The sequence below is a fragment of the Ambystoma mexicanum genome, chromosome 7p (assembly GCF_040938575.1).
Source record: "Ambystoma mexicanum isolate Mex_15411 chromosome 7p, UKY_AmexF1_1, whole genome shotgun sequence".
NCBI classification, from domain to species: Eukaryota; Metazoa; Chordata; class Amphibia; order Caudata; family Ambystomatidae; genus Ambystoma; species Ambystoma mexicanum.
This window is the reverse complement of record NC_090939.1, coordinates 412,310,092-412,323,719: the sequence shown is the minus strand read 5'-3', so window position 1 is coordinate 412,323,719 and position 13,628 is coordinate 412,310,092. Positions and strand designations below refer to the sequence as shown.

Below are 13,628 nucleotides of genomic sequence, written 5' to 3'. Positions count from 1 at the left end.
GAGCATAGAAACATGTGGTTCCAGGACCTACTGTACTGTAGGCTATCATCCTCATTTCAAAGAATGCCAGCAGTGTAGTACAATGTGCTGAAGACTATCAATTTATGTACACCAGGTATTTCCTGGTGAAGAAGAGGAATTGAGATATGGAGGTCTATTTTTTAACCTGGTTTAGTCCAAAAGTTTAGAGATGGATGAAGCCGTAAAACGTGCATGTGTCCATGGAGATGTCGAAGGCTTAACCGATAGTTCCTCTCACTTTAGAGGAGATCCGACAGTCAGTCAGTCATAGTGCTACCTGAGGAAGTCGTTATAGGGACAGACCTTGCATCATTTTCTAACTTCCTACAGCAAGATCTCGGGGAAGACCCCTGAAAAATAATCCCCTTCATCATCCTCGGAGGAATTAGCGGAAGAAATCGCAAACCATTCATGGATTTGGAAGAAAGGGATTTTTACCACATGGCACCTTTGCTAGAGAGGAGCGATAATTTAATGAAGGGGTTATGTGACAAATCTGGTGGAATGTTTCCCTTCTCCCCAAGTGGGAGCCCACTACACAAAACCATCCCTAAGGGTTTGGGTACGCAGGATCTCACTAGAAGTGACTCCCACTTAAAGGTCAAGGACTCCCAGTTGAACACGGTTGTAACTTCTCCCTTAACCCCAATGTCCCACATATGTTCTACATACATGAGGGCAGATTATGGTATTAATGTAACATTTGTGGTGGGTGAGAAGGAGGACACAGACTGTTTGGACATTTGCAATTGTTTGGTTATTAAATTAAGAAAATAATTAACTTTCCCTATTTCTATGTTGTTCCTGGTCTATATAAATAAATAAGGTGCTTGTCCACAGTCGCAAAGTCATAAAACAAAAAAAGCTGCTGTCCAAAAAACAAAACCTAACTGACCCTACCACTAGACTAACAAACTAATGTCAGGAGAATGGTGTATTTCTCCTGATTGCCTTTTCTCTCAATAGTTGTTTGTTGCTCCAGACTTATTAGTAGGTTAATTTTAAATAGTCTCTAGTCACCATCTGTACAAGTTCTTGTAACTCTTTTACAAGTTCTTTGGGTTTTCCCTCTTCCTTAGGGATTGTTTACCAGGTGTCCCTTTTAACTCTTATCGGTTGCTCCACAGGCAAGTGCCTTTTGTACTTGTGTAACATATACTTTCTTAGCTGTGATATACTTTCCTGTTATGTAATGTGCCCCCTCTCCTGTGGTGGCTTGGTTTGTGTATCATTCCATCTTCCCTTCATAGAATTCTCTTTCTGGTTTACAGTCTCTGCCTCCTAATATATTTGGTACTTTTCCACTCTTCCCAGGGTCTTTGAGGCCCAGTCTTAATAGTCGATTTTTCCAGCTTTTATTGTGATTCGTTCTCACATTATTGCAGTTCAATGTCCTTGATTTTAATGTTATTGTCTTATCAATTCCGCTGAGCCGATGCTACTCCAATTTCATGATGATTCCTGGCGGCCTCCGGTTTCTCCTGTTCTCCCTGAATCTGGGGGGAGCATCTCTGGGATCTGTATTCACTCAGGTTCTCTTCAGTAGTTTGCCTTAACCTTCTCGTCTTCTCCGGTGTCCTGCTCTCGGCCCCCTTTCTCTGTGCGACCTTGTAAACCAGCGGATGTCTGAACGGTTTGCATCGTAGTGGCTTTGCTGTTTGCACACAGTCCACCACAAAGTCTTCATGGTGACACCATCACCGGAATTGGAGTTCCTCTCCTCGGTTTCTCACTCCGTATAGAAACTGGGCATCCAGCGTTTTGCTCTCGCTTTTAGAACAGTTCCAAAATGTGTGTGCTCTGCGGCTCTTCCTCTCTCAGGTGTTACGCTGCCAAGGGGCTTCCCATGCTTGCTCATGCGTGTCTCTGCTTTGCCTCGCTTCGGCGTGTGCTCTGCTTTCAGTCTCAGTCTCAAGTTAAATTGAGGTCTCTATTTAAAGAGACAGACTTTCTTGTTTGTAGCATTATATTTTAGTTTTGTCTTTAGCCAAGACTCTGGATTCTATATCTGTTCTTTACATCTGATAGTCCCATGTATGCCATCATGGGGAATTACCTAGGGAGTTCTCACATGAACAGAAGACCTTGTCCGCCAAGGGGAAGTATCTCTCAGTTAGGTCTCACTTGCCCAGACCCCTATGGAGGGTCTTGCAAAGCGGGCTCACCTACCTAGCCTCAAGGGTGTGCGGGCTCCCCCTTGGGGAGATGGGACGAATTACCTAGATTTGTCACACAAAACACTTGCACGTTTGGCTTGGTTGAGGATCCCTCCTTAATGAAGCCCTAGGAACACAAATATTCGACGCTTTATGAAAGTAAAAGAAAATCCCTCACCTATCTCTGTTGCTATGGTAGAGCATTCATATCTAATAACGCAAGATGAAAGGTGCTGGTCAGGATATCATCCACAAACTGGCTCTGTCCTCCATCCAAACGTAAGCACTCTACATGGCCCTACTATTACCATAGCAAAAGAGCTAGGTGAGGGATTTTCTTTTACTTTAAAGCTTCACATATTTTCCAGACATGTCCAGGTGTCCCTGTCCTATTTCTGATCCACTGCTAAGGGGGATTACCTGTGTTATCTTCATTATAGAAGAAATCTTGGACGTTTAAAGCCTTCAAAGCCGTGGTAGAGTTCTTGGTTTTAGCTGTCCAACAACCTGCTGCTTCCTTCTCCAGTGCCCAGTTTGTATCCCTTTCTCTCCTTTGCTCACCCATGCAAAGGCAAACTGGCCCAGTGGCACTTTCCTGGCAAGAAAGAAATTTGGACTCTAGATAGGAAACGTTGCTGCCACCTCTTTGTCATAGGCAACCGTGTCTTGCTTTTTCTGAGCCACGTATAGGGACCCCAGAATTACGTACTCCTAGACCCTGACAAAATACGTTATTGGACTCGGACAACACATCACACACAAACCATTGGTTATAAAAACCAAAATGGCTTGTTGTAGACCCTTTATTCACTAGTTTTTACCCACACACAACATATAGTCAATATACAGAAACATAGAAAAAGAGCATCACTGTTAGAATAGTTGCAGAAAACACCTTAATCTCGTCGACCACAACACTGCTTAGTCCCAGAGCATGTAGGCAGAGAGATTACTCATACTTAACGGGATCTGGAGCGTCTTCCCTCTCAGTGAGACTGCATCACCCGGGGGTCCAGTTCTATCTTACTTTCCAAGAGGAATATCTCTTCTCTTTATGGGGGGGGGGAATCTGCGCCCCTCAATGGTTACCAGACTGCCCTCGGCCAAAGAGCAGACAATAAACATGAGGCGCCAAAAGTGGACAATTCCAGCTAGAAGTGGAAAACCCCAGCTTCTCTTCTTGCCTTCTTTCCCGGTACCCCTTATCACGGTACCTGTAGAATTCAGACTCTCTTCCTGGCTCGTCCTTCGAAGGACAATGCAACAACTATTCTCCACAGTTAGTTTAGATTACATCAATATGTGACCTTGCTTCCGCTGGATAAATACACAACTACCTACTGAGCCCACGAAAACGTAGGCTTTCATTGCGGTAATGGAAGTGAATGTGCAAAATGGTAGTGTAATAGCAGCATATTCTTTTAGCTCATTTTTTGCACACGTACGACAAAGCCCACTTGTAAAACCCCTTTAATTTAGACTTTTTCCACTCTACCCCAGTCGTTTGAGACTGCTCCTGTACATCAAGGAGTGGACACTCACTGCTTCAGATGCCTATGCAATGGAGTTCATCTAACAGGGTTCTGTCCGCCTTTCCTAGACTGCTCCACAATCAACCAACTTCTTGTCCTGTGTTTGTGGTCTTGCCCTTTTGGCCTTCTCTCACCCCCAATGCTGTTCAAGCATTTGTCTGTAGTGGTCATCTGCTGTACAGTTTGGTTTGTCCATCAATTTCGAGAACTCCCAGGGGAGGGATTCTTAATCACTCTGCTTTGTAGGAGCAGCTCTCGACACATGCTCACGACAAACCTTTCCTTCAGATGGGGCACGTCTTCCTTTCCCCGAGTGGAGTTCCAGTTTGTCTTTCTGCAACTTCCTGGTCTCCTGGCATCCAGCATCTTCAAGGTGCTAAAGGCCTAGTTGCATATGTGGTTGCTTCAGTTGTTGCTTTGTGTCAATAGGCTCTGTGTTCGCGTGATATGAAGAACCTTTTGCAGGTCTCAAGTGTCACAGAATATCTGTAATGGGCCTGCAGAGATACGTTGCTGAGGGGAGATCTGATTTGGCAACCTTGTGCAGTTGCTAGTAGGGCTAGGCTCTTCCTTAAAGGGTTGGACTGCTCACCTGGATGACAAGAGGTTGAGCGGACCTCCAAGATACAGGAGCATAACACTCTTCTGTAACAGTAGTCTAGTCTACTCTGATTTTATATTTCTTATTTTTCTCTCACCCCTTCCTTCTGCAAGGATCAAATGCGTGTAGCTTCTGAGACTATGGCCATGCATTACCTCAACAAGAGGCTAGATTCCTTCACAGGCTTACCAGAGGACTTTCTCAATTGTAGTTCAAATGATGTCACAACAGATGTACACATGACGAGGCAGGCAAAGCAATTCTAGGTCGGGGGGGGGTAGGGGAATGTGCACATGGCGAGAACAGCTATGGTGGAAGACTTTAATGTCACTTTGAACCAAGCTTCTGGCAGCCCAGCAGACCCGATTCATTACCCAATCCCAGAACAGCTCAGTCCACACATCCCAGGTATAATCATTCTTCTTAAGCACCACTCAGAGGGAGGGAGGACCACCCTATAAAAAGCAGCCAGTTCAGTCTGGCAGGTTGGGGAATTTCAGAAGGAGCTGTGGGAATGTGTTTGGAGGAGTTTAGCAAACCAGAGGAGTTTTGAGAGTGGAAGTGAAGATTGGAAGGGTAGAAAACAGAGTTGACTGAAGGAGATGTCATAACATCAGAGGGTGTGTTGGAGATTGGAGAGCAAGTATTGAGGAGTCTGCAGGAATATGTGAGAACAGAAAGAGAGGGGAAAAGAGAAAGTTGGAGGGTGAATATTAATGGTTGGATGAAGAGTAACCACTTCTGAAGAGACATCTGGTGGGGGTTGAGTAAGTCGCATGGTGAAAGAACGCTGTGGAGGTGGAAGGAATATGGACCCACAATCCTCTGTGGTAGGATGGCACAAGACATTAGTAGGGCTTTATAGACCTACTTATAGACCTACGTAACCAGAGAACATGTGAGCAGGGCACATTACTCCTGACAGAGCAGCAAGGTTTCCACAGACCAGTTAAGTCCAGGGCTGGTTTAAGAGACAGGTAAATGGTGCAACCTCACTGAGGGGCAGGAAGCTTACAACAGGACCATCAAAAGAGGAATGTTGATGGCCAGAACCAAAGAACAGGTAGGTAGCCAGACAAGACTTGAGCCTGAAGCCTATTAAACACACTCTGGGAGAATGATGCCCTCCAGAGGAAGATGAACAGTACCTCAAACTGCTGAAGGAGACCAACAGAAAACTCCCAAGCTGCGATGGGTAGGCTGTGGATGGCTGCACACTGGCCATGGGAGGAAGAGTATCTGGGAAATCTGAAGACGCAGCCCATAGATAAGACTGGATTAGGGCAAACAATGTCAACTCAAGAACTGTGTAAGACTTTTCCTTGCTTTGTGCACTATCCTATTTAGAAAATGTGTTGGCTCTGTCTGAGAGTGGAGCACACAGTCCTCTCCATCTGTGGATTCGGCAGAGGTTTGCAGGATCCAGGCCCACCACATCCTCTGTGGTCTCGCCTCGGGTATGCTTCGGTTTGCATAGCCTCTGCTTCTCAGGCCTTGTATGTTGCTGTTTTGGGCGGACAGTGTCTCCCGCGGACATTCACTCCCTTCTACGTTAGAGCCGGCCTTTCTGTTCTGAGTGACTCTGACCCTTGCCAACATTCTTACGTCTGAGTCTCGCCACAGCATTGGGTTTCTCCTACTCCACTCAATGTTCATTGGCCCTTTATTCTTGCTCTGGTAACAAAAGGGGTAATATGGCTTACCACGGGTTGTCAGGCATTTGGAAGGTTCAGCATTCCTTTAAGACAACCACAAAGAGTATTGTCAGCACAACCTTGAGCTAAACATTGAATATGCATTGTCAGTATTTCTTATTCCCATGTAGACAGATCTATTGTTGTATAGAGTTACCTATTGAAGTCCTTGTCTCTTAATGGGCGGCCACTCCTAGTGAGGTCCCACTTACCCAAACCCCTAGGTAGGGATTGGCTGAGTGGGCTCAACTTCCTGGACTCAATGGCGGTGGCTCACCCTTGGGGAGAGGGCCAAACCCCCTGGATATATCCGAGGCACATTGGTTGTAGTAGTAGCAAGTGCATGTGTAGTCCTTACCTCTCGGGTCTGGGATTCTCCTGTAGGAAATGAAGGCAGTAATTGAGATGTTGCTGCTGGAGGCTGATAGTGAGTGGTAGGGAAAGAAGACAATGAGTTGAAGCGGCACATGAAAAGATGGTCGGCCAAGGATGGGTAAAAGTCTGAGGCAGATGTAGGGTCAGATGAGGAAGATATTTGCATGCTGTTCCAGCTTTCTGGGCAGTGTATTGTAGGGACTATGGACTGAGGAAGGCTGTGTGCATTCTGAAATGTTCTGTCCTTTTTTTATTGGGACACTGACGTGTCGCCTTAAGTTGTTTGTATTGAGTGCATTCCAAGACCTGCTGCCTTGTGTGGAGCTATATGAATGGCGGGAAGTAGTGCACTAGGAATCCAGTAGTCATGGTGCAACAGTGTCAGAGGGGAGATGTGGCGAAGAAATTTGCTGGAAGGGTGCTAGCTATTAGGGGTTAATTGTGCAATGTGAGGGGGAGACTGACGGAGTAAGTTGACAGTTTGGTGTGAAGGTTACATTGCGAGTTACAATGGATGGGGTAGGGCTTATTTAGAGGGGCAGCATGTTCTGGGACGAGGCGTGAAGGTCTGATGTGAGGAAGAGATGCAAGTTAAGGTAGGAATATGGTGGATACACGTTTTAGCTTAGGGAGAGGTTGGTAGATGTCTTTTTAACCCTGTGTTTTGGTTAGGAGAGACTTTAGAGCAAGTTGGAGGATGAGGTTTGGGGTGTGATATTTGAGGGAAGCAAAGGGAAGGTATTTTTGGTGGTCAGAAGGAAGGGGTAACATTTTGCTATCTGAGGATGAATGTCAAATGATGGATTTGGTAGAAGGGTAAGGCAAGTTAGTGGGGGTAGGATAGCCTTTTGGCCGTTCAGGCAACCCCAGGAATGCAAGGATGGCTGCTTAATGTGCTACTTATAAGAAGGCTCTGCACTTCCTCTTCACAATCATCACCTCCTTATTGGCCTAGCTGTCCAGTGTCCCTCAGAAAACCTTTTCACCCCCAAACAGACCTTTTGTATAACAAATAATTCTCAGTCCCGCAAGACCAGCCTACTATGAATAACAATAGTGCATTTCTAACTTTGTCCCAGGAATCGCCTTAGTATTTTTTTTTTTGTGCATGTAAGGTTTATTCCAAGCCAACATTGGCTTCTTAAATATGGCCTTTAGGCTTTCTTATGGTCTAGTTGCGAGGCGAGGTCTGCCAATCTCCCACCTGAGCTTGATCCCTCTTAAGATTACTGTCTACCTAGTGTCCCAGAAAGCCTGTTGTAATCCTGAAAACAAATACTTTTCACACGAAAAAACACTGGTTGATCGACTTCCACTAGCCTAAAATTCAAACAATGTATGTATGAAGGTGATTTGAGATTGATAAAGTACTACCAAGGGAACAGAACAAGCCTTCAGACACGCAGTTTTGGGGATGACTGTTTTCAGCCCAGCTTTCCATGTTTCTCTCTAGTGTGATAATTTCTGGATTGCTGGGTAGTGGGGAACTTTTGAAGTCGTATTTCTCTGGCTCTTATCAAATGTTAATTGATTTGTCTCATAGAAAAATCAGGTTTTAATTTCGAAATGTCTGTGTACATGGTTGTTTTCAGATTATTAAAGAGCTGAAAGATGAAGACTGGAATATGGGTGATATAGTTCATACACTTACCAACAGAAGATACAATGAAAAATGTATTGCATATGCAGAGAGCCATGACCAGGTAACCCAACGTTTGCCTTTCTGTCACAACTTTACATTGTGATGTAAAATGTACTCTAGATGGGAAACGCAGTAATACATGCTGACTGAAGAATGTTCATGACTAGCCAGTGATAGTATATTCATTGTATTCTGAAAAACCTTTGTGTCCAATAATGTGTGTAATACTGAGAATTTGCAGTGGTTTTGCAAACAAGTAAGCAACCTTAACAGAAAGATGTTTACATATATACGTGCAAGTGTACTAAACATTTATGGAATCTAAAATTTCGCATAAAATCTTGCAAGCGTCACCATTTGGTAGTGGCTGACCTGCATTGAACAGCTCCTCATGCTGCATTCATTTACTATGCTATATTACATTGACCCAAATCGTCTACATTTGATGGTGACCATGATTTCTAAGATCCCTGATAATTAGTAATCCACAAAATAGATAATCCTGCAAAATCTAGGCAATATTAATACCAAAGTTTAACAGGCCGATTCATGTAATTCCTTCCAAAAGTGTCGCACGCGGCTGGCGCACAGCGTGCCCGTGCGAATGTCTGCGCCAGCCGCGTGCGATAAAACCAATTTCCGCGCACAGCGTATTCATGGATTCCCACCTCCAAAAGCAGACGTGGCGCAGAGTGGCGCAGCGACCCTGCAGCAGCGCCAGTTACGCCCCCAAGAACGCCCTTGCGCAAGGAAAAGCCATCAAGATCGCAAAACCATCGCAAAGGGCTGCGCCAACCCTGTACCAGTGCGAGAAGTAACGCACGCGACCTGGCCTGGGGGAGTGTGTGCGTGTATTTCAGGGGGGCGCGAGAAGTTCCACACGCGATTGGCCTGGGCGCGTGTATTTCAGGGGTGCGCGAGAAGTACCACACGCGATTGGCCTGGGCGTGTGTATTTCAGGGGCTCGCGGGTGGTTTCACACGCGATCGGGCCTGGGGGAGCATGTGCGTGTAATTCAGGGGTGCGCGAGAAGTTCCACACGCGATTGGCCTGGTCGCGTGTATTTCAGGGGCTCGCGGGTGGTTTCACACGCGATCGGGCCTGGGGGAGCATGTGCGTGTAATTCAGGGGTGCGCGAGAAGTTCCACACGCGATTGGCCTGGGCGCGTATATTTCAGAGGTGCGCGAGAAGTTCCACACGCGATTGGCCTGGGTGCGTGTATTTCAGGGGCTCGCGGGTGGTTTCACACGCGATCGGGCCTGGGGGAGCGTGTGCGTGTATTTCAGGGGTGCGCGAGAAGTTCCACACGCGATTTGCCTGGGCGTGTATTTCAAGGGCTCGCGGGTGGTTTCACATGCGATCGGGCCTGGGGGAGCGTGTGCGTGTATTTCAGGGGTGCGCGAGAAGTTCCACACGCGATTGGCCTGGGCGTGTGTATTTCAGGGGCTCGCGGGTGGTTTCACACGCGATTTCAGCAGGGTACGTGTATTTCAGGGGTGCCGGGTAGTCCTACATGTGATTTGCCAGTGTGGGTCCTCCCAGGTGTTCCCTGTACACCCTCCACGGCCCCTGCAGGCAGCCCACACCACAGGGGACTACCCTGCATCCCTGGTCATGTCCTGCAGGCAGCCCACCCAACATGTGCATGCCCCCCCAGCAAAGGCACATGTCTCCTTGCACTAATGATCTCCAACTCATGTCCCCTTGCACCCCCACCCCCAGAATTGCGGGGCACCTGCCAGCAGGCCCCCACCCATGTCCAACTCATGTTCCCCACCCCCCCACCCCCCAGCACTGTGGGGCACCTGCCAGCAGGCCCCCACCCATGTCCAACTCATGTTCCCCACCCCCCAGCAGTGCAGGGGTCCTTGCCAGCAGGCCCCCACCCATGTCCAACTCATGTTGCCCACCACCCCCACCCCCCAGCACTGTGGGGCACCTGCCAGCAGGCCCCCACCCATGTCCAACTCATGTTCCCCACCACCCCCACCCCCCAGCAGTGCAGGGGCACCTGCCAGCAGGCCCCCACCCATGTCCAACTCATGTTGCCCACCACCCCCACCCCCCAGCACTGTGGGGCACCTGCCAGCAGGCCCCCACCCATGTCCAACTCATGTTCCCCACCCCCCTAACCCCCAGCAGTGCAGGGGCCCCCTCCACCAGGCCCTCGCCCATGTCCCATCCATGCCCCCCTGCACCTGGGTCCCAACAATCCCCAATCATGTCCGTAATGGCCATCCTCCCCTGCCAAAAGGCCCAACCAACTATCACATCCACCCACATATCAAAGGCAATTACATGTTACACACCCAATGTAAATAATGCAAATGAACACATGTCTGTCACACACAATGGCTGCAAGTGAATGTTAAAACACCCAACATGACATGCATGAAAGCAATGAGATGATACCACACATTGAAGGATGAAAATAAAAATGTATTGAAAATCAACTTGAATGGAAATGAAATGAGAAAAACCACAAAGCAAAACAACCAAAAGAAGATGAATGTCCATGAAAAAAATCCAAAAAATAAAAAAAGCCATTGAAGAACTATTTACAAGATAATCCCGGGTCCATGAGCCCAACCAAATGAAACCTAACTATGACAACTAACTAAACTGAACTATATACAAAAATGTGGCGCATTGTCCAATCGCAACCAAATAAAAAAAAGAAATTAAAGGAAACCTAACACTAACTATATAACTATATACAAAGGCAGCGGGCTAGTCCGACGGCTCACTGGTTGTTGTCATGGGCCAGGGCATCATCGAACTCCTGGTCAATGGCTTGGAGGCGGGCATGTTCCCTGGCCCCGAGGTCCCGCAGGGATAATGCAGTGTCCAGCTCCAACTCCCTGCGAAGACCCTCGAGGCACTCAGCCCGCCTCAGAGCCCTCCGCATGGAGTCCTCCGCCCTGACCATTGTGAGCCGTTCCTCCTCTGCCCGCTGCCGCTCCGCACTTATCTGCTGGCACAACCGCTCCCACACGGAAGCCACTCCCATTCCAGGGTTCTCCTGCCCTCCGGCCGATGCCTGCACCCCTGATGTTGATGGCCCCGAGCCATGATGCCTCCCACGTTGAGCCTGCTGCTGCCTCCGACGCAACTGCCTGTGCCAGCACGACGGCATCCAGGCTGATGGAAACCACCGATGCTGTTGTGCACGTGCCCTGCCCGAGGATGCCGTCACATCCTCCATCTGCTGGGGTCCAGTTGCTGTGGTGTCCACCCCTGCTGGACCTCTGACTCCGGACTGTGGCAGGGATGGGATCCCCACCGAGCTGGCTGCATTGGTTAGGGCAGGTCCACAGGGGGCCCTGGTGGCACCTGGGCCGAAAGACGGCAAGGAGAACGACTGGCGTATAGTCTCCACAGAGGAGGAGAGGGCCGCCAGATTGGCCGACACATGCAGGAAACCCCCGAACATGGACGATGCCAATTGGGCCACGTCGGCACGGTGCTCTTCGTGATGACGTGCGTGCTCCTCCTGGGAAGCACGCACGGCATCACGAATCACAGCCGTGCGCATCGCGACCCCAATCAGGACCTTCTCCATACGGCCAGGGGTCCCCTCGTCCGCAGGTGGAGGGGAGTCAGATGACATGGACATCCCCTCTACCGGCGGACGGGCCTGGGACGGGGCATCCCTGCTGGTGCATGGTGGTGCACCCACAGGGTCAGGGACAGCGACATGCACAGGCCCCTCCACGGTGACCTGTGCTGCCTCCTGCCCCTGGACTGCACCACTTGCACCAGCAGGGATGCCCCCACCAGGCCCCATGTGCGCCTCAGTGGCGGCATTCTCCTCCTCTGTGGAAACCACCAACCTGGATGGCTCCTCACCGTCTACCGCCGTAGCATGCCCCTGTGGGGGCTCACCCACCCCTTCCGCTGCAGCCGTGGGGGCATCCCTGCCGCCTTGCTCCACAGCGCCGTCTCCGCTCTCTTCTTCACTAGCCTCTGCGTAGAGGGAGACATAGAACACAAGCATCAGGGTACTGTACAATGGTCCCCTAGACAGGAAGCAATAGCAGATGAGTGCCACTGTCAAAGTACACTTCCATCATGTCACTCCACAACACATGTGTCAGTCCAGGCAAAACACACACAGTGACAGTCATGGTGCATGCCATGGACATTTCCATACATGTCCAATGGACTCTCGAATCATACAATGTAATGGTACTCACATGCATCATGGGTCATGCCTATCACATGCACACACTTCACCTCAGTCACATCCATCTGGCCCCGTACACCCCAATCACAGTGCATACAAGGATGACTAGGCTGCATCAGTGAATCTGTAAATTGTCAGACATGTGTCATGCATCCATGGCATTCACAAGTCAGACACGCAGGTCAGGCACACAGACATGGATAGCATATATGTACCTGGCATCAGCACCCATCCCTCACCCCCACCCATGTCCAGGAACAGAGACTGCCATGCTCTCATGTGTGCAATCTGCACAGGGCTCCCCATGTCGCATTTAAACACATGCAACAACCGTGCGGTTCACACATTACTGGTCGCACATGCATTACCATGATGTCCCTGCACACATACATGCGTACATGGCCTATGTCACACATGCAGGCAAGTATCAGACAACCAGCACACTGCAACATGCCCTGTCTCACACAGCAATGCTTGGCCACTTACCGCTCAACTCCAGACGGGTCTCCCTCTCAAGGACCTGGAGCGCTGGGTGTACGCGTTCCAGGACCCTCATCTGGATGGAACTCATGCGGCCCCGGCCCCCCTCCACGAGGCGCCGGGCCTTTATGAGGGTCCTGGACCTCAAGTCCTCCCAGTGCTTCTTGACCTTCTGGATGGTGCGGGTTGCCACCCCCTCCGCGTTGATGGCAACCACACAGTCGGCCCAGATCCTCTCCCGTCCTTCCTTGTTGGCGCGGGACGATCCGAAGAGGGCATCATACTGCCCCAGGACTTGCTCCACCAGGACACCAACTTCGGTGGCAGTGAAGCTGGTGCCCCTCTGCCCCTCTGGCCGGGGGTTGCCACTGGTGTCAGATGTTGATGTGCCCGACATGGCAACCCCAGGGGCAGGAGTGGGTGGGCAACTGGGTCCTGGGGCTAGGCTGTGGAGCGATGTTATCCGAGTCGGGAGTCTTCTGTTCAAGCAGGGGTGGACACAGCAACTGGACCCCTGCAGATGGCTGAGGTGCCGGCCCCAAATGGCAGGGCATGGTGGCAGCAGGCAGGCAGCAGCAGATGGCACGTGGGAGGCTGCTCGGGGCACTGGGGGGCAGTGATTTGGCCTTCTGGGCAGGAGCGTGGTCTTCCGTGTGTTTTCGCGTGGCCAGCTTGATACGGAGTGATTTGGCACGTGAAAATCCTGCACGTCAGCGTGAAATTCGAGGAAAGGGCCTTAGCGCGTCAGCACGCGTACGCGATTTCATTGGACCAAAGGCCCTTACAGCATAAGCGCGTCTGTGGAGTTTCGCGCACGTGCGTTGCCCTGGCAGGGCTTGGAGATCCCGCGTGCCTTTACACTGCTCTGTACGTGCTTTTTGTGCGGTCCGTGTGTTTTCCATCCGTTGGGGTTCACACGCTTTTACTTCACAGCGGGTGT

At 49.8% G+C, this 13,628-nt stretch overlaps 1 protein-coding gene across 3 annotated transcripts in view; it reads left to right on the top strand.

The window, feature by feature from the left end:
- Positions 1–13,628, top strand: part of GBE1 (1,4-alpha-glucan branching enzyme 1) — a 1,374,432-nt gene that overhangs the window by 951,840 nt on the left and 408,964 nt on the right. For all 3 annotated transcript variants that reach the window (XM_069636445.1, XM_069636447.1, XM_069636446.1), the window contains exon 11: positions 7,972–8,082. In XM_069636445.1, the coding sequence (XP_069492546.1) occupies positions 7,972–8,082 (111 nt within the window). The remainder of the gene's footprint in view (positions 1–7,971; positions 8,083–13,628) is intronic.